At 52.9% G+C, this 23,527-nt stretch overlaps 1 protein-coding gene across 6 annotated transcripts; it reads right to left on the minus strand.

The window, feature by feature from the left end:
- Window positions 1-4,409: 4,409 nt before the first annotated feature.
- Window positions 4,410-17,504, minus strand: KEAP1 (kelch like ECH associated protein 1). 6 transcript variants are annotated; one of them, XM_045381079.2, is made up of 6 exons: window positions 17,215-17,504; window positions 13,381-14,066; window positions 9,557-10,242; window positions 7,275-7,480; window positions 6,820-6,996; window positions 4,410-5,103 (listed from the first exon to the last, which is right to left on the minus strand). In XM_045381079.2, exons 2-6 carry the CDS (start codon window positions 14,017-14,019, stop codon window positions 4,937-4,939), a joined length of 1,875 nt encoding a protein of 624 aa, XP_045237014.1. In that variant the 5' UTR covers window positions 14,020-14,066; window positions 17,215-17,504; the 3' UTR covers window positions 4,410-4,936. The 6 variants fall into 6 exon arrangements, with proteins under 6 accessions (XP_045237014.1, XP_073881960.1, XP_045237015.1 ...); XM_074025859.1 differs by having other exon boundaries at window positions 17,066-17,504; XM_045381080.2 differs by lacking the exon at window positions 17,215-17,504 and adding an exon at window positions 16,671-16,701.
- Window positions 17,505-23,527: the final 6,023 nt, after the last annotated feature.

Genomic DNA, 23,527 nt, shown 5'->3' on the forward strand with positions numbered 1-23,527 from the left:
TGTAGTCCCAGCTACTTGGGAGTCTGAGGCAGGAGAATCGCTTGAACCCAGGAGGCGGAGGTTGCAGGGAGCCTAGATCACACCACTGCACTCCAGCCTGGGCGACAAAGCGAGATTCTGTCTCAAAAAAAAAAAAAAAAGGTTGTGCCATAAAATCAGTTACAACCCTGAGCAGTGGATAGGGTGCTGGTGCTTGCAGGAGAGCTAGTCCTTTAAATAGGGAACTTCCTCAAAGCATGTGTACTTTTATTTGATTTATAAGAAATATCATTTTGTCCGAAGTTTTAAAGAATGCTCTTTTATTTTATTTATTTATTTATTTATTTTGAGACGGAGTTTCGCTCTGTCGCCCAGGCTGGAGTGCAGTGGCCAGATCTCAGCTCACTGCAAGCTCCGCCTCCCGGGTTTACGCCATTCTCCTGCCTCAGCCTCCTGAGTACCTGGGACTACAGGCGCCCGCCACCTCGCTCGGCTAGTTTTTAGTATTTTTTTTCAGTAGAGACGGGGTTTCACCGTATTAGCCAGGATGGTCTCGATCTCCTGACCTCGTGATCCGCCAGTCTCGGCCTCCCAAAGTGCTGAGATTACAGGCTTGAGCCACCGCGCCCGGCCTTATTTTTTTTTTTTTTAACGGAGGTTTGCTTTTGTTGCCCAGGCTGGAATGCAATGGTGAGATCTCAGCTTACCTCAACCTCCACCTCCTGGGTTCAAGCGATTCTCCTGCCTCAGCCTCCCGAGTAACTGGGATTACAGGCATGTGCCACCACGCCCAGCTAATTTTGTATTTTTAGTAGAGACGGGGTTTCTCCATGTTAGTCAGGCTAGTCTAGAACTCCCTAGCTTAGGTGATCCACCCACCTCAGCCTCACAAATTGCTGATATTATAGGCGTGAGCCACCCCACCTGGCCCGCAGAGTGCTACTTTTAAAACTAGGAACAAGCCAGGAGCTCATCCACTCTTATTCCTTTTCTAACTTTCTTTCTCTGGAAATAGTTCCTCTTTCACCCAGAGGCCCACAAGAGGGTGCTGTCTGCCTTTTAGATGGAACTTCCTGACTCTGCCCTGAGGGTATTCGTCACTGAGCTATACCTCCCCGGGTTCAAGCCATTCTCCTGCCTCAGCCTCCCGAGTAGCTGGGATTACAGGCGCATGTCACCACGGCCAGCTAATTTTTGTATTTTTAATAAAGATGGGGTTTTGCCGTATTAGCCAAGCTGGTCTCGAACTCCTGACCTCAAGTGATCCACCTGCCTCAGCCTTCCAAAATGCCAGGATTGCAGGCATAAGCCACCCCCCCCAGCCTATTTATTTATTTATTTTAAGACACAGTCTTGCTCTGTCACACAGGCTGGAGTGCAGTGTTGCAATCTTGGCTTACTGTAAACTCTGTCTCCTGGGTTCAAGTGATTCTTCTGCTTCAGCCTCCTGAGTAGCTGGGATTACAAGCATGTGCAACCACACCTGGCTAATTTTTGTATTTTTAGTAGAGACGGCGTTTCACCATGTTGGCCAGGCTTGTCTTGAACTCCTGACCTCAGGTGATTCGCCTGCCTCAATGTCCCAAAGTGCTGGGATTACAGGCTTGAGCCACTGCACTCAGCCTTATTTTATTTTAGAGTCAGGGGTGGCCGGGCGCGGTGGCTCACGCCTGTAATCCCAGCACTTTGGGAGGCTGAGGCAGGCGGATCATGAGGTCAGGAGATCGAGACCATCCTGGCTAACACAGTGAAACTCTGTCTCTACTAAAAATATAAAAAATTAGCCGGGCGTGGTGGCGGGCGCCTGTAGTCCCAGCTACTCAGGAGGCTGAGGCAGGAGAATGGCGTGAACCCAGGAGGTGGAGCTTACAGTGAGCCAAGATTGCGCCACTCCTGTCCAGCCTGGGCGACAGAGTGAGACTCCACCTCAAAAACAAAAAAAAAAGAGAGAGAGAGTCAGGGTATCGCTGTGTTGCCCAGGCTAGAGTGCAGTGGTGCAATCATAGCTCAATGCAGCCTCAAACTCCTGGGCTCAAGTGATCTCCTGCCTCAGCCTCCCAAAGAGCTGTGATTACCAGCATGAGCCATTGTACCTGGACAGCCTGTGAATTTTACTGATTTATTATTTTTATTTTTGAGATGGAGTCTTACTCTGCTGCCCAGGATAGAGTGCAGTGGTGTGATCTTGGCTCACCGCAACCTCTGCCTTTCTAGTTCAAGTGATTCTTGTGCCTCAGCCTCCTGAGTAGCTGGGATTACAGGCATGCGCCACCACCCACGGATAATTTTTGTATTTTTTGGTAGAGACAGGGTCTCACTACATTGCCCAGACTGGTCTCCCAACTCCTGAACTCAAATGATCCGCGCATCTCGGCCTCCCAAAGTGTTGGGATTACAGGCAGCAGCCACCGCACCTGGCCCAGCCTATGAATTTTATTTATTTATTTATTATTATTATTTTATTTATTTACTTATTTATTTTTTTGAGACGGAGTCTCGCTTGGTCGCCTAGGCTAGAGTGCAGTGGTGCGATCTCCGCTCACTGAAAGCTCCGCCTCCCGGGTTCACGCCATTCTCCTGCCCCAGCCTTTCCAGTAGCTGGGACTACAGGTGCCCGCCACTAGGCCCGGCTAATTTGTTTTTCTTTATTTTTAGTAGAGACTGGGTTTCACCATGTTAGCCAGGATGGTCTTGATCTCCTGACCTTGTGATCCACCCGTCTCGGCCTCCCAAAGTGCTGGGAGTACAGGTGTGAGCCACCGTGCCTGGTCATAAATTTTAAATTATACAGCTAAAGTGGTCTGCTGTTAAATGTTATCATGATCATTCTAACTTCAACAGTCTTGACAATTCTGCCCAATTTCAGCATTTCAGGTTTCCAGTATTTACCTCATTCCTAAGTAAATAATACCACATTACGAGGCAAGGTGACACACACCTGTAATCCCAGCACTTTGGGAGGCCGAGTCAGGGGATCCCTTGAGCCCAGGAGTTCAAGACCAACCTGGGCAATATGGCAAAACCTCATTTCTATAAAAAATACAAAAATTAGCTGGGCATAGTGGCACACGTCTGTAGTCCCAGCTACTCAGGAGGCTGAGGTGGGAGGATCACTTGAGCCCAGGAATTCAGCGCTGAAGTGATCTACAATCTCCCCACTTCAGCCAGGGCAACAGAGTAAGACCTTGTCTCTGAAAAAAAAAAAAAAAAGAAAAGAAAAGAAAAATCGAAAGAGAAGAACTATTAAGGAAGTAAAAGAGTGATACGTTTGGTTGTGTCTAAATTTACGAAGCTGCACGCGGTGGCTCATGCCTATAATCCCAGCACTTTGGGAAGCTGAGGTGGGTGGATCACTTGAGGTCAGGAGTTCGAGACCAGCCTGGACAATATGGTGAAACCCTGTTTCTACTAAAAATACAAAAATTAGCTGGGTGTGGTGGTGCTTGCCTGTAATCCTAGCTATTCGAGAGGCTGAGGCAGGAGAATTGCTTGAACCCTGGTGGAGGAGGTTGCAAAGTTCCATCTTGAAAAAAAAAAAAAAAAAAAAAAGTAGGCCAGGCATGGTGGCTCATGCCTGTAATCCCAGCACTTTGAGAGGCCGAGGCGGGCGGATCACCTGAGGCTGGGAGTTGAGACCAGCCTCACCAGCATGGAGAAACTCTGTCTCTACTGAAAATACAAAATTAGCGGCCGCGCGCGGTGGCTCAAGCCTGTAATCCCAGCACTTTGGGAGGCCGAGACGGGCGGATCACGAGGTCAGGAGATCGAGACCATCCTGGCTAACACGGTGAAACCCCATCTCTACTAAAAAATACAAAAAACTAGCCGGGCGAGGTGACGGGCGCCTGTAGTCCCAGCTACTCGGGAGGCTGAGGCAGGAGAATGGCGTGAACCCGGGAGGCGGAGCTTGCAGTGAGCTGAGATCCGGCCACTGCACTCCAGCCTGGGCGACAGAGCAAGGCTCCGTCTCAAAAAAAAAAAAAAAAAAAAAAAAAAAAAAAAAACAAAAACAAAATTAGCCAGATGTGGTGGCACACGCCTGTAATCCCAGCTACTCGGGAGGTTGAGGCAGGAGAATCACTTGAACCCAGGAGGCAGAGGTTGCTGTGAGCTGAGATCACGCTATTGCACTCCAGCCTGCGCAACACGAGCAAAACTCTGTCTCAAAATAAAAGGAAAAAAAAAAAAAATGAGCTTGGGGAGCCCTGGGAGATGTGACTAGGAATTAGCTCCTTGTCTTCCAAGGCAGCTGAAACTGAAGGACAGCTGTGTGGCTTGCCTATGGGGAGAAAGATGCCCTACATATCAAAATGCGATGGGCAAAGATTACAAAACGGTTTCAAATACCAGCCCTAAGTCAAAGAGGAATGTGTTTCAGGAGAAGAGCCCTTTCTGGCCCCGGGTTTCAGACCTCCAGCCCAGAGCCAGGGTGAAAGACACTAGTTAGTCTGTTCTTTATTTTCCTTGGAAAATTACAGGGTTACTTATCAACAAAATAACTGTCCATCCGGTGGGGAAGTGCCATCCGGTGGCTTCTATGTACAGGCCCATCCCTGGGAACCACATTTCCAGAGGGGGCCTCCGCCTGAGGCCCCCATTGGCCCCCTCCCAGGTATCCAAGAACAAATCACAAGGTGAGGGCTGCCGGCGTGGCTGGCTGGGTGGGTGGGACCCAGGGCCAGAGGGTTTGGGGGCCTCTCTCCTGGAAGCCTGCTCTTTCCACACCCCCTTTCCCAGCCAGGCTGTCTTGGACACTCCTGGGGCTCCGCTGAGAGGCACATGATTCCCGCTTTGGACTTCTTTTTGAGATGTCATTTTAACACTGAGGCATCGCGGCCTCCCTTCCCGGAAGATGGGTTATTTGCAGTGCTGTCTTTTTTCTTTTAATCCTGGTTTTTGTACAAAAACAATGATACTCCCCATTGGACTGTATTTTCGCCCAAGAAACAAAAGTGCCTCAACAGGTACAGTTCTGCTGGTCGATCTGCTTCCGGCAGGGCTCCATGGTGACAGCCACGCCCACTCCGCTCCGGCCCGATGTCATTCGGGTCACCTCGCTCCAGGTGTCTGTATCTGGGTCGTAACACTCCACACTGTCCAGGAACGTGTGACCATCATAGCCTCCTGCAGGAAGAACAGAAGGGACGGTCACCACCTGTCACACCACATCCAAGAGCAGGGGACAGAAAGAGGGAGAAGCAGCTGTGAGATGCAAAAGCAGGCCGGGCGCAGTGGCTCACGCCTATAATCCTAGCACTTTGCAGGGCTGAGGCGGGAGGATCGCTTGAGGCCAGGAGTTCGAGGACAGCCTGGGCAACATAGCAAAACTCTAGTCTCTTACTGAAGAAAAAAAAAAAAAAAAAAAAAAGGCCAGGCGCGGTAGCTTAGCCTGTAAATCTAGCACTTTGGGAGACTGAGGTGGGTGGATCACTTGAGTCCAGGAATTTGAGACCAGCCTGGGCAACATGGTGAAATCCCATCTCTACCAAAAAAAACATAAAAATTTAGCCAGGCGTGGTGGTGCGTGCCTGTAGTTCCAGCTACTAGGGAGGCTGAGACAGGAGAATCACTGGAACCTGGAAGGCAGAGGTTGCAGTGAGCCGAGATCACGCCATTGCATTCCAGCCTGGGCAACACAAGCAAAACTCTGTCTCAAAAAAATAAAATAAAAATAAATAAAAACAGCCGGGTGCTGTGGCTCACGCCTGTAATCCCAGCACTTTGGGAGGCCGAGGTGGGCAGATCACAAGGTCAGGAGATTGAGACCATCCTGGCTAACATGGTGAAACCCCATCTCTACTAAAAATACAAAAAAAAATAAAAATTAGCCGGGCGTGGTGGCAGGTGCCTATAATCCCAGCTACTCGGGAGGCTGAGCCAGGAGAATGGCATGAACCTGGGAGGTAGAGCTTGCAGTGAGCCGAGAGTGCGCCACTGCACTCCAGCCTGAGCGACAGAGCCAGACTCCGTTTCAAAAATAAATAAATACATAAATAACATTAAGCCGAGTGTGGTGGCTCACGCCTGTAATCCCAGCACTTTGGGAGGCTGATGTGGGCAGATCACCTGAGGTCAGGAGTTCAAGACCAGCCTGACCAGCATGGTGAAACCCCATCTCTACTAAAATATAAAAATTAGCAGGGCATAGTGGTGGGCACCTGTAATATCAGCTACATGGGAGGCTGAGGGGGGAGAATCGCTTGAAACCAGGAGGCGGAGGTTGCAGTGAGCTGAGATCGCGCCATTGCACTCCAGCCTGGCAACAGAGCGAGACTCCTGTCTCAAAAAAAGAAAAAGCCCCAGCGCGGTGGCTCACGCCTATAATCCCAGCACTTTGGAAGGCTGAAGTGGGTGGATCACGAGGTCAGGAGTTCGAGACCAGCCTGGCTAACATGGTGAAACCCCATCTCTACTAAAATACAAAAAATTAGCCAGGTGCGGTGGCACACACCTATAGTCCCAGCTACTCAGGAGGCTAAGACAGGAGAATTGCTTGCACCTCCAGGAGGCGGAGGTTGCAGTGAGCTGAGATCATGCCATTGCACCCCAGCCTGGGCAACATTGCGAGACTCCATCTCAAAAAAACAAACATTAGCCGGGTGTGGTGGTGCATGCGTGTGGTCCCTGCTACTTGGGAAGCTGAGGCAGGAGGATGGCTGGAGCCCAGGAGGTTGAGGCTCCAGCAAGCTGTGATCACACCACTGCACTCAGCCTGGGCGACAGAGCGAGACCCTGTTTCTAAGAAGAAAAAAAAAAAAAAGGAAAGCAAAAAAGCAAAAGCAGCCACAGTCCACAAGAGATGGGGCTAGTCGGGACTCTTCCCCACCCCCAGGGCCTCACCAAGGACGTAGATTCTCCCCTGGTGGACAGTGATCCCCAGGGCACTTCGCCGGTGCTTCATGGGGGCTACGAAAGTCCACGTCTCTGTTTCCACGTCATAACGCTCCACGCTGTTCAGCTGGTCCTGACCATCATAGCCCCCGGCAGCATAGATGCAGTTGTGCAGGACACAGACGCCTAAAGGGCACCGTGCAGAGAAGGTGACTCTGGAGGACTGGCTTTGGGAGCCCCAGCCATCACCTCCTTGAGGGAGACCTTTCCTCTCTCCTCTCCCTTCTCACCCTCAGAAATGAAGCATGGAGAGAGAGAAGCTTGGACTCTATCAGAATCCAGTGCTTCTGTGGTTATCTCAGGGTGAGGGTTGCAACAGGGGGTCTCTCCCAGGCCTGGCTCAGTTTCACCCCAGGATGGTGGGGGTGTTCCTGGATGCTCCCCTCACTACCGTCCCCACCCACCTGCCCCGCTTCGGATGGTGTTCATTGCTGTGATCATTCGCCACTCGTTCCTCTCTGGGTAGTAACGCTCAGCTGAATTAAGGCGGTTTGTCCCGTCAAAGCCCCCCACGGCATAAAGCAGACGATTGAGGACGGCCACGCCCACCCCGATCCTTCGTGTCAGCATTGGGGCCACCAAGTGCCACTCATCCCGCTCTGGCTCATACCTGCAAGGGCATAAGAAAAATGGGGACAATGGCCATTATAGCTGACCTTCGTGGAATACTTAAAGGCCTGATACCCCTTTTTTCCCTTTTTTTCTTCCTTTAAAGAGACAGGGTCATCAGGCGCAGTGGCACGTGTCTGTAATCCCAGCACTTTGGGAGGCCGAGGAGGGTGGATCACCTGAGGTCAGGAGTTTAAGACCAGCCTGGCCAATATGGTAAAACCTTGTCTCTATTAAAAATAAAAAAATTAGCTGGGTGTGATGGCAGGTGCCTGTAATCCCAGCTACTCGGGACGCTGAGGTGAGATAATCATTTGAACCTGGGAGGTGTAGGTTGCAGTGAGCTGAGATCGTGCCACTGCACTCCAGCCTAGGCGACAGAGAGAGACTCCATCTCAAAAAAAAAAAAAACAAAAAAAAGAGACAGGGTCTTGCTCTGTTGTCCAGGCTGGAGTGCAGTGGCACAATCACAGCTCACCGAAGTTTCAAACTTTTTCTTTTTTGACGTGGAGTGCAATGGTGAGAGCATGGCTCACTGCAACCTCCGCCTCCTGGGTTCAATCAGTTATCCAGCCTCAGCCTCACAAGTAGCTGGGATAACAGGCACCTGCCACCATGCCTGGCTAATTTCTGTATTTTTAGTAGAAATTGGGTTTCTCCATGTTGGCCAGGCTGGTCTCTAATACCTGACCTCAAGTGATCTGCCTTTGGAAAGCTGAGGCTGCCTCAGCTTTCCAAAGGGCTGGGATTACAGGCATGAGCCACCACGCCCAGCCTGCAGCTTCAAACTCTTGAGCTCCAGGAACCCTCCTGGCTCAGCCTCCTGAGTAGCTGGGACTAGAGGTGCACACCACTGTGCCCACCTCCACTAGAACTCTAGTGCTTGCAGTCATTCTCCAAGGACTGAGGTATCAGCAACTCCATTTTCCAAATGAGGAAACTGAGCATCCTCGCCATCAATTGCTCAAGTTCAAAAACACATCTGATGGCCGGGCGCGGTGGTTCACGCCTGTAATCCCAGCACTTTGGGAGGCCGAGGTGGGCGGATCGCGAGGTCAGGAGATGGAGACCATCCTGGCCAACACGGTGAAACCCCGTCTCTACCAAAAATACAAAAAAATTAGCCGGGTGTGTTGGCCCGCGCCTGTAGTCCCAGCTACTCCGGAGGCTGAGGCAGGAGAATGGCGTGAACCCCGGGGGCGGAGCTTGCAGTGAGCAGAGATGGCGCTACTTCACTCCAGCCTGGGCAACAGGGCAACAGAGCAAGTCCATCTCAAAATCAACAACAACAACAACAACAAAAAACCACATCTGATAAACCCCTAGTGGCTCAGCCATATCCCCCACTTCACAGATGACAAGATAACATCTTAGAAAGGAGAAATCACAGATTCAGCATCACTCTTTAATGCTCAAATAGTCCTTGAGGTCCGGCACAGTGGCTTACGTCTGTAATCCTCGCACTTTGGGAGGCTGAGGTGGGGGAATCTCTAGTGGTCAGGAGTTCGAGACCAGCCTGGCCAACATGGTGAAACCCCATCTCTACAAAAAAAAAAAAAAAAAAAAAAAAAATTAGCCAGGCGTGATGGAAGGCACCTATAGTCCCAGTTACTCCGTGGGCTGAGGCAGGAGAATCACTGGGAGGTGAGGTTGCAGTGACCCAAGATGGCACCAGTGCACTCCAGCCTGGGCAGCAGAGCAAGAGAGACAGGGTCTTACTCTATTGCCCAGGCTAGTCTCCTGGACTCAAGCAATTCTCCCACCTGAGCCTCCCAAAGTCCTGGATTACAGGTATGGGCCACCACACGTACCCAACAATTTCGAACTGATGGAACTTTTTCCAAATCTGCACAAAGGAACCATATGGGTTTGTGACAGTCCCCTAAGCATTTCCCAGCTCCAGGCACAGAATCCAAGGTCACGGACTAGAACTCTCCAAGGAGCTTAGCTTCATCCTGAGGCCTCCACTCCCTGAAGACAGGGAGAGGAAGCAGCCTCAGGAAGAATCCCCGGACTTCAGTGTCTTGGGACTTGCCAGTAGGACCCTCAGAGCCCACGCCCAGGACCTGCCACTCACCTCTCCACACTGTTGTGGTGGATGCAGCCGTGGGAGCCGCCGACTGCATAGATGTGCCCATCGATGACCCCCACCCCGATGCGGTTGCGCGGCACGCTCATGGGGGCGCAGGGCGACCACTGATTGGTCATAGGATTGTAACAGTCCAGGGCGCTGGAGTCGGTGTTTCCGTCGGGGGAGTTGTTCCTGCCGCCCACAGCGTACAACAGCCCGCCCACCACGCAGCCAGCCAGGCCGCTCCGTGGCACCTGCAGGTCCGCCAACCGGAGCCAGGTGCCGTCACTGGGGTTGTAAGCCTCCAGGTAGCTGAGCGACTGTCGGAAGTAGCCGCCCGCGGTGTAGATCAGGCGGCCCACCTTGGGCGCCCGGCAGGGCATCACCTGCGTGGGCTTGTGCAGGGTGAGCTCCTCGAAGATCTTGACCAGGTAGTCCTTGCAGCGGGAGTCGGACTGCAGGATCTCACACTTCTGCAGCTGCATCTGCAGAAAGTTCGGCGTCAACGAGTGGCAGCGCACGGCCCGCAGCAGCGCCTGGACATAGAACCGTCGCTGTTCGCAGTCGTACTTGACCCAGTTGATGCAGGCGTGGAAGACCTCGGACTCGCAGCGCACGTTCAGGTCGTCACGGCTGATGAGGGTCACCAGTTGGCAGTGGGATAGGTTGAAGAACTCCTCTTGCTTGGCCACCTGCAGTGGGCGACAGTGGGACGGGCTGACTCCCGAGTCGCCCCCACACCTCACCAAGCAGGACAGGGATAATGAGTAACTCACCACTGCGGCTGACAGTCTCAGCTTCCTCATCTGCTAAATGGAGATTCAAATAATAGGAACCGCATACACTGTGATGACTAAATGAGTTAATACTGCCGGGCGCGGTGGCTCACGCCTGTAATGCCAGCACTTTGGGAGGCCGAGGCTGGTGGATCACGAGGTCAGGAGTTGAGAGATCAGCCTGGCCAATATGGTGAAACTCCATCTCTACTAAAAATATAAAAATTACCTGGGTGTCGTGGCACACGGTTGCCTCCCAGCTACTGGGGAGGCTGAAGCAGAAGAATCGCTTGAACCCGGGAGGCAGGAAGTGGAGGCTGCAGTGAGCCGATATTGCACCACTGCACTCCAGCCTGGGTGACAGAGCAAGACTCCGTCTCAAAAAAAAAAAAAAAAGGTTAATACTATGCGCCAGGTATGTCATTAGGACTCAGGGAAATGGGGCAGAGACTCAATAGATGGTGTATCCTGGGGTATCATTTGGTTTTGGTTTTTGTTTGTTTTTTGAGACGGAGTCTCATTCTGTCACCCAGGCTGGAGTGCAGTGGTGTGATCTAGGCTCACTGCAACCTCCGCCTCCCAGGTTCAAGCGATTCTCCTGCATCAGCCTCTCAAGTAGTTGGCATTACAGGCGCCCACCACCATGCCCAGTTAATTTTTTATTTATTTTGATATGGGGTCTTACCCTGTTGCCCAAGCTGGAGTGCAGTGGTGAGATCTTGGTTCACTGCAACCTCCGCCTCCAGGGTTCAAGTGATTCTCCTGCCTCAGCCTCCCAAGTAGCTGAGATTACGGGGGTGTGCCTCCACAGTGGCTAATTTTTTTTGTATTTACTTTTAGTAGAGACGGGGTTTCACTATGTTGGCCAGGCTGGAATTTTTGTATTTAGTAGAGATGGGGTTTCTTCACGTTGGCCAGGCTGGTCTTGAACTCTTGAGTTTAGGTGATTCATCCATCTCAGCCTCCCTAAGTGCTGGGATTACAGGTGTGAGCCACCGGACCTGGACTGTTTTTGCTTTTGAGACAGGCTCTGTCACCTAGGCTGGAGTGCACGATCATAGCTCACTGCAGCCTTAAACTCCTGGGCTCAAACGATCTTCCCACCTCAGCTTCCTGAGTTGCTGGGGATACAGGTGTGTGCCACCATGCACAGCCAATTTTCATATTTTTATGGTAGAGACTGGGTTTCACCATATTGGCCAGGCTGGTCTAGAACTCCTGACCTCAAGTGGTCCACTCCCCTCACCTTCCAAAGTGCTGGAATTATAGGCATGAGCCACTGCACCCAGGGCTGGTCTTAAAATCTTTTTTTTTTGAGATGGAGTCTCGCTCTGTCGCCCAGGCTGGAGTGCAGTGGCGCAATCTCTGCTCACCGCAAGCTCCGCCTCCCAGGTTTACACCATTCTCCTGCCTCAGTCTCCCGAGTAGCTGGAGTAGCTGGGACTACAGGCGCCCACCACTACGCCCGGCTAATTTTTTGTTTTTTAGTAGAGGCGGGGCGTCACCAAAGTGCTGGGATTATAGGCATGAGCCACTGAGCCAGGGCTTTTTTTTTTTTTGAGACAGAGTCTCGCTCTGTCACCCAGGCTGGAGTGCAATGGTGCGATCTCGGCTCACTGCAACCTCCACCTCCCCGGTTCAAGCGATTCTCCTGTCTCAGCCTCTCAAGTAGCAGGGACTATGCCACCACATATGCCACCACATCTGGCTAGTTTTTTTTTTGTATTTTTAATAGAGATGGGATTTCACCACATTGGGTCAGGCTGGTCTCAAACTCCTGACCTCAGGTGATCCACCCGCCTCAGCCTTCCAAAGTGCTGGGATTACAGGCATGAGCCACTGGGCCCTGCCCTCTCTTATCAATTTCTATAGATAATTTCCTTCAGAGAAACGAAAATGAAACCAAAAATGGTAAGGACATTGCGTGGACCAAAGAAAACATGACTAAGGTTCAGGCTTACAGCTTGCAACCTGTAATGGGTGTTCAATAAACATTTGCTGACTGTCCGAAAGGCTGGGCTGCCCCAGGATTTGGCTGCTTTTCACTGCACTCTGTCCCCACCTTTGACCCCAGAGAAACTAGGGAGCCCAGAGACACATGAAGACCTCACCTTCCCCAGCTGTTCACCAGTGTCCCCACACGCGTAGACAAGGAACTCAGAACCCCAGTTGTTTTTTAATTTTTTTTTTTTTTTTTGAAACTGAGTCTCGCTCTGTCGCGCAGGCTGGAGTGAGTGCAGTGGCTTGATCTCGGCTCACTGCAACCTCCGCCTCTCGGGTTCAAGTGATTCTCCTGCCTCAGCCTCCTGAGCAGCTGGGACTACAGGCGCGCACCACCAGGCCTGGCGAATTTTTATATTTTTAGTAGAGATGGGTTTTCGCTATGTTGGCCAGGCTGGTCTTGAACTCCTTACCTCAGCTGATCCACCCACCTCAGCCTCCCAAAATGCTGGGATTACAGGCGTGAGCCACCACGGCTGGCCTCAGTTTTTTTTTTTTGTTTTTTTTTAGACTGAGTTTCGCTCTCGTTGCCCAGGCTGGAGTGCAATGGTGCGATCTTGGCTCACAGCAACCTCCGCCTCCTGGGTTCAAGTGATTCTCCTGCCTCAGCCTCCCGACTAGCTGACATTACAGGCATGCACCACCATACCCGGCTAATTTTTTTGTATTTGTAGTAGAGACGGGGTTTCTCCATGTTGGTCAGTCTGGTCTCAAACTCCCATTCTCAGGTGATCCACCCGCCTCGGCCTCCCAAAGTGCTGGGATTACAGGCTTGAGCCACCGCGCCCGGCCCCCAGTTGTTTTTTGTTTATTTGTTTGTTTGTTTAGAGACAGGGTCTCATTATGTTGCCCGGGTTGGTCTTGAACTTTTGGCTTCAAGCAATCCCCCCACCTAGGCCCCCCAAACTGTGGGGACTACACCACCGTGCCCAGCCCAGAACCTCCTTTTCCTCCAGGTTCCTGCCTTCACATCTCAAGGGGAGACAGTGATGAGCACTCATCCATCCCTGGTCCTTCTCCTGACACTGCCCCCAGCCCCACCTCCCCGCTCACCTCCCCGAAATGCATGTAGATATACTCCCGGGCACGCTGGTGCAACTCCACACAGCCAATCTGCTCGGCGAAGTTGGCGATGCCGATGGCATTGCTGGGGTCCAGCTGCTGCACTAGGAAGTCACTGCAGGCACGGACAACGCTGTCGATCTGGTACATGACAGCGCCGTTCATGACGTGAAGGACACACTTCTCGCCCATGGAGATGGAGGCCGTGTAGGCGAATTCGATGAGGCGTTCCATGACCTTGGGGTGGATACCCTCAATGGACACCACCTCCATGCCCTGCTCCCGCAGTCCATTGGTGAACATGGCCTTGAAGACGGGGCTGGATGAGGCTAGCACCACCTTGTGGGCCATGAACTGGGCGGCAGGCGCGTCCTGGTACTTGACCTGCAGTGTGACGTCACACAGCTGCTGGCTGAGCCGCAACTCGTTCATGATGCCGAACGCCTGTTTGGTATGATCCTCCAGGGTATAGCTGAAGGTGCGGTTGCCATGCTGGGAGGGCGTCACCTCCGCCTTGCACTCAGTGGAGGCATACATCACCGCGTCCCCTGACCCCTCAGGGCACTGTGACCGCAGGGGCAGGAATCGGCTGCAGGCCCCAGCCCTGCTAGGCTTGGGATCTGGCTGCATGGGGTTCCAGAAGATAAGCAACACCACCACCTCTGGCACTCAGGGGCCTGGAGGGGAGAGAGCACAGGGCAGGGGGCACGGGTTGGGGCTGGGCCAGCACCTGCAGGGTCTCCTTTTGTAAGATAAAGCAATTCCTAGGTCAGTTTTCCTGCAGAGTAGGTGAAGCAGAGTCCATTTGCAAATTTGCAAACATCCCCCTGACCTGACCAGCCCAAGAGCCCATCTTAAAACATAGATGAGGTCATGTCTCTCCCCTGCTCTGGATCCTCCAATGCCTCCCACAGTACCTAGTAAAACTGAACTCCTCAACAGCCTGCAAAGCCCTACGCAATTAGCCCCTGCCACCTCTTCCCTTTGATCACTCTGTTTCAGTAATCTGGTGGCCTTTCCCTTTCTAGAGCATGTCGGGCTCATTCCTTCATTCGCCTCACCATTTGTTGGGCACCTACTGTATGCCAGGCACTGATCTGGGTGCTGAAGACACAGCAGTGAGCAAAACACACAAAAATCCTACCTGCTGGAGCTGACACCTGTGGGGAGGAACAATCATAAACTAAAATAAGCAAGACCTGGAAAATCAGCTTCATGAAGAAAATTACAACAGCATTGTGACAATGTGAGAATCAGGTACAGTTTTTTTTTTTTTTTTGAGATGGAGTCTCACTCTGTCACCCAGGCTGGAGTGCAGTGGCTCGATCTTGGCTCACTGCAACCTCTGCCTCCCGGGTTCAAGCGATCCTCCTGCCTCAGCCTCCCGAGTAGCTAGGACTACAGGCGCCCACCACCACGCCCAGCTAGTTTTTGTATTTTTAGTAGAGACTGGGTTTCACCATGTTGGCCAGGCTGGTCTCAAACTCCTGACCTCAAGTGATCCGCCTGCCTTGGCCTCCCAAAGTGCTGGCATTACAGGCGTAAGCCACCGTGCCTGGCCCTGGGTGCAGTTTTTAAAAATCTGACAGGCCAAGCTTCTTTGAGAAGGTGAGGTTAGAGCTGAGACAAGGATGAAAATTATCATAAAGTGGGAGGCTGTGGAGTAGTTTTCCAGGCAGAGGAAATAGCAAGTGCAGTGGCTCAGAGGCTGAGACAGTCAATCTGGAGAATTGAGAAGGAGTGCAGTGAGAGCTAAGGACTTAAGGAAGGGTTTCATGGAAACCCCTGGAGCCTGGAGGGCCAGGAGATGAGTTATGTGTTTTGTGTTTTGTTTTTCGAGACAGAGTCTCGCTCTGTTGCCCAGGCTGGAGTACAGTGGTGCGATCTTGGCTCACTGCAACCTCTGCCTTCCAGGTTCAAGATATTCTCAGTCCCGCGCGGTGGCTCACGCCTGTAATCCCAGCACTTTGGGAGGCCGAGGTGGGCGGATCACGAGGTCAGGAGATGGAGACCATTCTGGCTAACACGGTGAAACCTCGTCTCTACTAAAAAAATACAAAAAATTAGCCGGGCATGGCGGCGGGCGCCTGTAGTCCCAGCTACACGGGAGGCTGAGGCAGGAGAATGGTGTGAACCCGGGAGGCGGAGCTTGCAGTGAGCAGAGATCGCGCCACTGCACTCCAGCTTGGGCAACAGAACAAGACTTGGTCTCAAAAAAAAAAAAAAAAGGATATTCTCATACCTTGGCCTCCTGAGCAGCTGGGATTACAGGCACCAGCCACCACCATGGGCTAATTTTTTGTATTTTTAGTAGAGATGGGGTTTCACCATATTGGCCAGGGTGGTCTCGACCTCCTGGTCTCAAGTGATCCCCCTCCTCGACCTCCCAAAATGCTGGGATTACAGGCATAGGCTGCTGTGCGCAGACATGAGTTATGTTTTGAAAGGAGTGGGGGATCTCCAAGTGGTTCCCCACAAGTGGATCTGCAAGTTCTCACTCCCCTCTTTCTGGGGCTCCACTCAGAGTCCCCTCTTCCCTGTTCTATTGTCATCACTGAGCTTGTCAGGAACTGAAATGACCTCCTTTGCTTGTCTGTTGATCGACTGTCTCTCGTCCCCGGCCCCAGCGCCGCAAATGGCAGGGAACCCTATGTAGGTTGGCGTCGGGCCAACCCTCTCCTGTGCCTCCCGCCTGGGGCCTGGCACTGCGCAGGGGTCAGTACACGGGTGGTTGGCTAAATGCCCGTGCCACCGTGCCTGCCAGAGCGGCCTTCTCCACCCTCCCTGGGTGCCACTCGGCCCCCCCTCCGGTGCCAAGGCCCTGGGCTTGCGTCTTGGTCTTTGGCCAATCGGTCAACGATGCCCCTTGGGCACCGGGCACTTCCCCCACCCTACAAAGCGACAAGTGGGCGACTGCGCATGCCCCTCCTGAGCCGCCACCAGGCCCAGAGAGGCGAGGAAGTGACCCCGCCGCGGCGTCTCGGCTGCCAATCCCAGAACGCAGATTGAGCCCCCCAACGCCTCGGAGGCCCCGGGCCTCCGTCTGCTCCACGCCTCCGGGTTCTCTCGCTCGGTTTCCGCCGCTCCCGGGCCACCCCGAGAGTTGCGCCGTCCAACAAAAAGATTGGACCCAGGCCTCGCCCTCCTGGCCCTCCGAGTCCTGGTGGGGAACTCGGAGGCTCCCTGAGCCGTGGCGCCCGGTTTCCTGGTCTCCGGGCACGACCGCAGGGGCGCTCGCGGCCCGCGATGCCCGCAGCCCGGGTACATCCCGCCTCACTCACCCCGCCATGGCCGCGCTCCGGCTCCGCCTCCACTGCCGAGCCTCGGCGCCTCCATCGCTGCGCGTGGGGGAGGCGCGGAGCGCGCGCAGGTCACCATGACTAAGCAGAGCCGGGCGCCCGCCTTGTCACAATAAAAGTCCCCGGGCCCTGGCCTCGGGCGGTAGGGACCGCGGAGGGCCGCTCCCCAGCCCCCGCCCACGCCTGCGGTCGCCGAGCTGCGCGGCCACCACTGCTGCCAGCATGGCCGCGGGGCGGGGGCACGCGGCCCTGGGCGCGCTCAGCCGCGTGGTCCGAGTCGCGGGGAGTCTGAACCCCGAGTTCCAGACCCGCGCGTCCCGGCCCGCACCGGGGATGGGGTGGACACCCCTCCCCGTCGCTGCTGCCGGAGCGCTCACCTCGGCCACCGGGTCGCCTCCGTAGGGGGTCCCTCGGGGTGGGGATGTCCGGGGCGCGCAGGGGCTCCGGGTACGGTGATGCCACCCGCACACTGCGCTTCCGGGAAGCCCGGGGGTCCGCGGCCGGGTCCGGAAGATTCCTGCCTTACCTTGGCTGTAGGAGACCCGCGGGCGCCTCCGCCGTCGGGGGGCCTCGGCGCCAGGGCTGCGTGGCCTGCGGGGTCTCGGTTGTCGGTTGGGGAGAGGCCTCGGGACGCCCGAAAAGGAGGCGGGGAGAGGGCGGAGAGGGCGCGGCGGGGAAGGAGCGGCGATTCTCCCGCCCTTCCCGCAGGTGCCCGGCGCCCGTCGGCGAGGAGTGGGGCATCGGGCGGGGACGCACAGCCTGGCCCCCCTTCTCACTGTCTCTTCCATCTCCTGGTTTCCTCGCCGGACGTCTCCTGGCGGGGCTGCGCGCCACCACCTGCTATTCTTTTAACGACGCACAGCGCCTGCCTCGTGGTCTGGCGGCCACAGGATCTAGGGAAAATTGTCTACCTCGCTGGGTCTGCCTGTCTGCCTGCCTGCCTGCCTTCCTTCCTTCCTTCCTTCCTTCTTGCTTTCCTTCTTTCCTTCCTTCCTTCCTTGTTTTCCTTTCTCTCTCTCTCTCTCTCTCTCTCTTTTCCGTTAGAGACAAGGTCTCGCTCGGATCTGCACGCCCAGGCTGGAGTGCAGTAACGCCATCGCGGCTCACTGCAGCCTCGAGCTCCTGCCCTCAAGCGATCCTCCCACCTCAGCCTCCTGAGTAGCTGGGACCACAGACACGCGCCACCACAACCGGCCAATTTTTAGGTTTTTTTTTTTTTTTTTTTCTGTAGAGACGGGGGTCTCGCGATGTTGCCCAGGCTGGTCTTGAACACCTGGGTTTAAGAGATCCTCCATCGACCTCCCAAAGTTCTGGGATTATAGGTGTGAGGCGTTGGGTCCAGGCCCTGGGTTTTCCGTGTGTGTGTGCGCGTGTGTGCGTGTGTGTGTTTTTAATTGAGACGGAGTCTTGCACTGTCACCTGGGCTGGAGTGTAGTAGCTTGATCTTGGCTCACTGCAACCTCTGCCTCCCAGGTTCAAACAATTCTTCTGCCTCAGCCTCCCGAGTAGCTGGGATTACAGGTGCCCGCCACCATGCCCAGCTAATTTTTTGTATTTTTAGTACCGATGGGGTTTCACCATGTTGGCCAGGCTGGTTTCGAACTCCTGATCTCGTGATCCGCCCACCTCTACCTCCCAAAGTGTTGGGATTACAGGCGTGAGCCACCACGCTCGGCCTTCCTTGTCTTTATTTTTGATTTACTTCCTATCAAAAGGCGTGTGGCACCCGTCTTTAGGGGGGGTTCAAACCCCGAATCTGCCTCTTGCCAGTTCAGTGCCAGTAGGCGCTTACTTAGTTCTCTGTGGTTCAGTTTCCTCTCTGTAAAAGGTAGTAATATAATAGCACCTATCTACCAGATTATCATTAAGACTAAATGCGGGGCCGGGCGCGGTGGCTCATGCCTGTAATCCCAGCATTTTGGGAGACCGAGGTGGGCGGGTCATGAGGTCAGGAGATCGAGACCATCCTGGCTAAGACTATGAAACCCTGTCTCTACTAAAAATAAAAAAAAAAAAAACTAGCCGGGCGTGTTGGCGGGCGCCTGTAGTCTCAACTACACGGGAGTCTGAGGCAGGAGAATGGCGTGAACCCGGGAGACAGAGCGTGCAGTGAGCCGAGATCGCGCCACTGCATTCCAGCCTAGGCGACAGAGCGAGACTCAGACTCAAAATGAATAAATAAATAAATAAAATAACATAAACCTAAGTGTGAATACTAGCGCCCAAGAGATAGAAACCATTCCATTGCCATTTTTCATGACTGGGGATACTGATTTGTCATGTACACCGTTCATCATGTAACATTAACTTTTAAATAAATGTATGTAAGTTTATTTTATTTTATTTTATTTTATTTTATTTTATTTATTTATTTATTTTTGTTGTTGAGACGGAGTCTCGCTCTGTCGCCCGGGCTGGAGTGCAGTGGCCGGATCTCAGCTCACTGCAAGCTCCGCCTCCCGGGTTTACGCCATTCTCCTGCCTCAGCCTCCCGTGTAGCTGGGACTACAGGCGCCCGCCACCTCGCCCGGCTAATTTTTTGTATTTTTAGTAGAGACGGGGTTTCACCGTGTTAGCCAGGATGGTCTCGATCTCCTGACCTCGTGATCCGCCCGTCTCGGCCTCCCAAAGTGCTAGGATTAGAGGCTTGAGCCACCGCGCCCGGCCTGTAAGTTTATTTTAAAGAATTCATCTAGGCTGGGTGCGGTGGCTCACGCCTGTAATCCCAGCGCTTTGGGGGCCGAGGCAGGTGGATCACGAGGTCAGGAGTTCAAGACCAGCCTGGCCAACATGGTGAAACCCCATGTCTACTAAAAATACGAAAAATAGCAGGGCGTGGTGGCGGGCGCCTGTAATCCCAGCTACTCAGGAGGCTAAAGCAGATAACTGCTTGAACCCGGGAGGCAGAGGTTACAGTGAGCAGAGATCGCGCCACCACACCCCAGCCTGGGCAACAGAGTGAGACTCCCTCTCAAAAAAAGAAAAGAATTCGTCTAAATGTCATCTAAATTATCATTACTTTAAAAAGATAGAGAGGCCAGGCGCGGTGGCTCATGCTTGTAATCCCAGCACTTTGGTAGGCCAAGACGGGTGGATCACCTGAGGTCAGGAGTTCGAGACCAGCCTGACCAACATGGTGAGACCCCCCCCCCCCCCCCCCCGTCTCTACTAAATACAAAAAATCAACCGGGTGTAGTGGTGGGTAGGCAGAGGTTGCAGTGAGCCGAAATCCTGCCATTGCACTCCAGGCTGAACAACAGAGAGAGACTCCCTCTCAAAAGGGGAAAAAAAAAAAAAAGATGGGGTTTCGCCATGTAAGTGAATAATAAATGGAAACTCTAGGTCTCTGGAGCCTCCAGGGTGAATTTGAAAAACTGAACGTCCTGGCTCAGGTTCTGGAAGGAATCACGTGTAGGGCTATGTTAGAGTTACCCGGCTACCCGAAATCCTTGCTGCGTGTAGCTGCGTGTAGCTGCGTGTAGCTGCGTGTAGCTGCGTGTAGCTGCGTGTAGCTGCAGTCTGCAGTTCCAGACAGCTCCTCAGGGGGGCGCCCCAGATAGTCCGTGAAGACGTTGAGTGGCCAAGGTTGTAACCAGCACCCTCCTGGCACGTTTCAGAAAACAACCTTTCTAATATCTCTCAAAATCAAACCTACAGGTCCGGTGAGCCAGGTGCTTGTAGAGATTTATCCAAGGTGCACTCGCACACATACAGGAGGAAGCATGTGCACACACATTTATTGCATTATAATGCATATCATGGCAAAAAGACTGGATCCCATTCACATGTCCCTCTGTAGAGTCCTGGCTTAATCAGTGGTGGCACTTCCTTGCTAAGAAATACTATGCAGCCAGTTAAAAGGAGCAACACATTTACTGCATGGATATGTACCTAGATCTTCTATTTTTTCTTTTCTCTTTTTCTTTCTTTTTTTTTTTTTTTTTTTTTTTTTTTGGAGACGGAGTATCATACTGTCACCCAGGCTGGTGTGCAGTGGTGCGATCTCAGCTTGCTGCAACCTCCAAGTCCCAGGTTCAAGCTATTCTCCTACCTCAGCCTCCCGAGCAGCTAGGATTACAGGCTTGAGCCACCACGCCCGGCTAATTTTTTGTATTTTTAGTAGGGACAGCGTTTCACCATGTTGGTCAGTCTGGTCTTGAACTCCCGACCTCGTGATTCGCCTGCCTCGGCTTCCCAAAGTGCTGGGATTACTGACGTGAGCCACCTCACCCGGACTCCTCTTTTATTTTATTTATTTATCTTTTTTTTGAGACAGGGTCTTGCTCTGTCACCCAGGCTGGAGTGCGGTGGCACAATCATAGCTCACTTCAGCCTTGACCTCCTGGGCTCAAGTGATCCTGCTGCCCCAGCCTCCCAAGTAGCTGAGACTACAGTCACTCACTACCACACCCAGCTAACTTTTTCTTTTCCCCTGCTTTTTTTTCTTTCTTTTGTAGAGCTGGGGCTTCACCATGTTGCCCAGGCTGATCTCGAACTCCTGGGCTCAAGCAATCCTCCCTACTTGGCCTCCCAGAGTTCTGGGATTACAGGTGTAAGCCACCATGCCCCACTTATTATTATTTTTTTTTTTTTGAGACAGAGTCTGGCTCTGTCGCCCAGGCTGGAGTGCAGTGGCGTGATCTCGGCTCACTGCAAGCTCCGCCTCCTGGGTTGACGCCATTCTCCTGCCTCAGCCTCCAGAGTAGCTGGGACTACAGGCGCCCGCCACCTTGCCCAGCTAATTTTTTTTTGTATTTTTAGTAGAGGCGGGGTTTCACCATGTTAGCCAGGATGGTCTTGATCTCCTGACCTTGTGATCCGCCCGTCTCGGCCTCCCAAAGTGCTGGGATTACAGGCATGAGCCACCACACCCGGCCTTCTTTTTTTTTTTTTTTTTTTTTTTTTTTTAACAGGGTCTTGCTATCACCCAGGCTGGTATGCAGCAGTGCAATCACAGCTCATTGCAGCCTCGAACTCCTGGCTCAAGTGATCCTCCTGCCTCAGTCTCCCAAGTAACTGGGACTACAGGTGTATGCCACCACACTTAGCTAAGTTTTTTATTTTTTGTAGAGATAGTGTCTCACTATGTTGCCCAGGTTGGTCTCAAACTCCTGGGTTCAAGTGATCCTCCTGCTTCGGCCCTGCAAAGTGCTGGGATTACAGGCATGAGTCACTGTACCTGACCAGGCCTCCATTTTTTTAATGTAAAAAAACGGCCAGGCCCGGTGACTCACGCCAGTAATCCCAGCACTTTGGGAGGCCGAGGAGGGCAGATCACCTGAGATCAGGAGTTCGAGACCAGCCTGACCAACATGGTGAAACCTCATCTATACTAAAAATACAAAATTAGTGGGGCATGGTGGCACATGCCTGTAATCCCAGCTACTCAGGAGGCTGAGGCAGAAGAATCACTTGAACCCAGGAGGTGGAGGTTGCAGTGAGCCGAGATCGGGCCACTGCACTCCAGCCTGGGCAATAAGAGCAAAACTCTGTCTCAAAAAAAAAAAAAAAAGAAGTGCTATGGACCGAATTATGCGCCCGTACCCCCTTTTCATGTGTTGTAGCCCTAACCCTCAATGGGATGGTATTTGGAAGTGAGGCCTTTGGGAAGTGATTAGGTCTAGATGAGGTCATGAAGGTGGGAACCTCATGATGGGATTAATGTCCTTATAGGAAGACCACACCAGAGAGTGCTCTCTCTCTTTTCTTTCTTTTCTTTTTTTTTTTTTTTGAGACAGGCTGGAGTGCAGTGGTGCGATCTCCTTGCTCACTGCAACCTCTGCCTCCTGGGTTCAAGCGATTCTCCTGCCCCAGCCTCCCGAGTAGCTGGAATTACAGATGTGTGCCACCACACCCGGATACTTTTTGTAGTTTTAGTAGAAGAGGGGTTTCAACATGTTGGCCATGCTGGTCTTGAACTCCTGGTCTCAGTTGATCCACCTGCCTCGGTCTCCCAAAGGGTTGGGATTACAGGTGTGAGCTACCTCACCCAACCTGCTCTCCATTTCTTTCCCCAACATGTGGGAACACAGTGAGAAAGCGGCTGTCTGCAAGCTCAGAAGAGAGTCCTCGCTAGAACACAACCATGCTGACATTCTGTTTTTTTGAGATGATGTCTCGCCCTGTCACCCAGGCTGGAGTGCAGTGGTGCGATCTCCACTCACTGCAACCTCTGCCTCCCAGGTTCAAGCAATTCTCCTGCCCCAGCCTCCCAAGTAGCTGGGATTACATATGTACGCCGCCACACCCAGGTAATTTTTTGTATCTTTAGTAGCAACGGGGTTTCACCATGTTGGCCAGGCTGGTCTCGAACTCCTGACCTTGTGATCCACCTGCTTCAGCCTCCCAATGTGCTGGGATTACAGGCGTAAGCCACGGTGCTCGGCCCATTTTTTTTTTTTTTTTTTTTTTTTGAGACCGAGTCTTACTCTGTCACCCAGGCTGGAGTGCAATGTTGTGATCTCAGCTCACTGCAACCTCCACCTTCCGGGTTCAAGTGTTTCTCCTGCCTTAGCCTCCCCAGTAGCTGGGATTACAGGCACCTGCCACCACGCCCAGCTAATTTGTTTTTGTATTTTTGGTAGAGACAGGTGTTTCACCATGTTGGCCAGGCTGGTCTCAAACTCCTGACCTCAGGTGATCCACCTGCCTGGGCCTCCCAAAGTGCTGGGATTACAGGGATGAGCCACAGTGTCCGGCCCCAGGCTGGCATTCTGATATTGAACTTCCTACCCTCCAGAACTATGCAAAAGTAATTATTGGAACTTAAGCCACCCCATCTATGGTATGTGTTATGCAGCCCAAGCTGACTAAGAGCAAGACATTACAAAATGTGTGGG

Source organism: Macaca fascicularis, chromosome 19, assembly GCF_037993035.2.
Source record: "Macaca fascicularis isolate 582-1 chromosome 19, T2T-MFA8v1.1".
Lineage (NCBI taxonomy): Eukaryota > Metazoa > Chordata > Mammalia > Primates > Cercopithecidae > Macaca > Macaca fascicularis.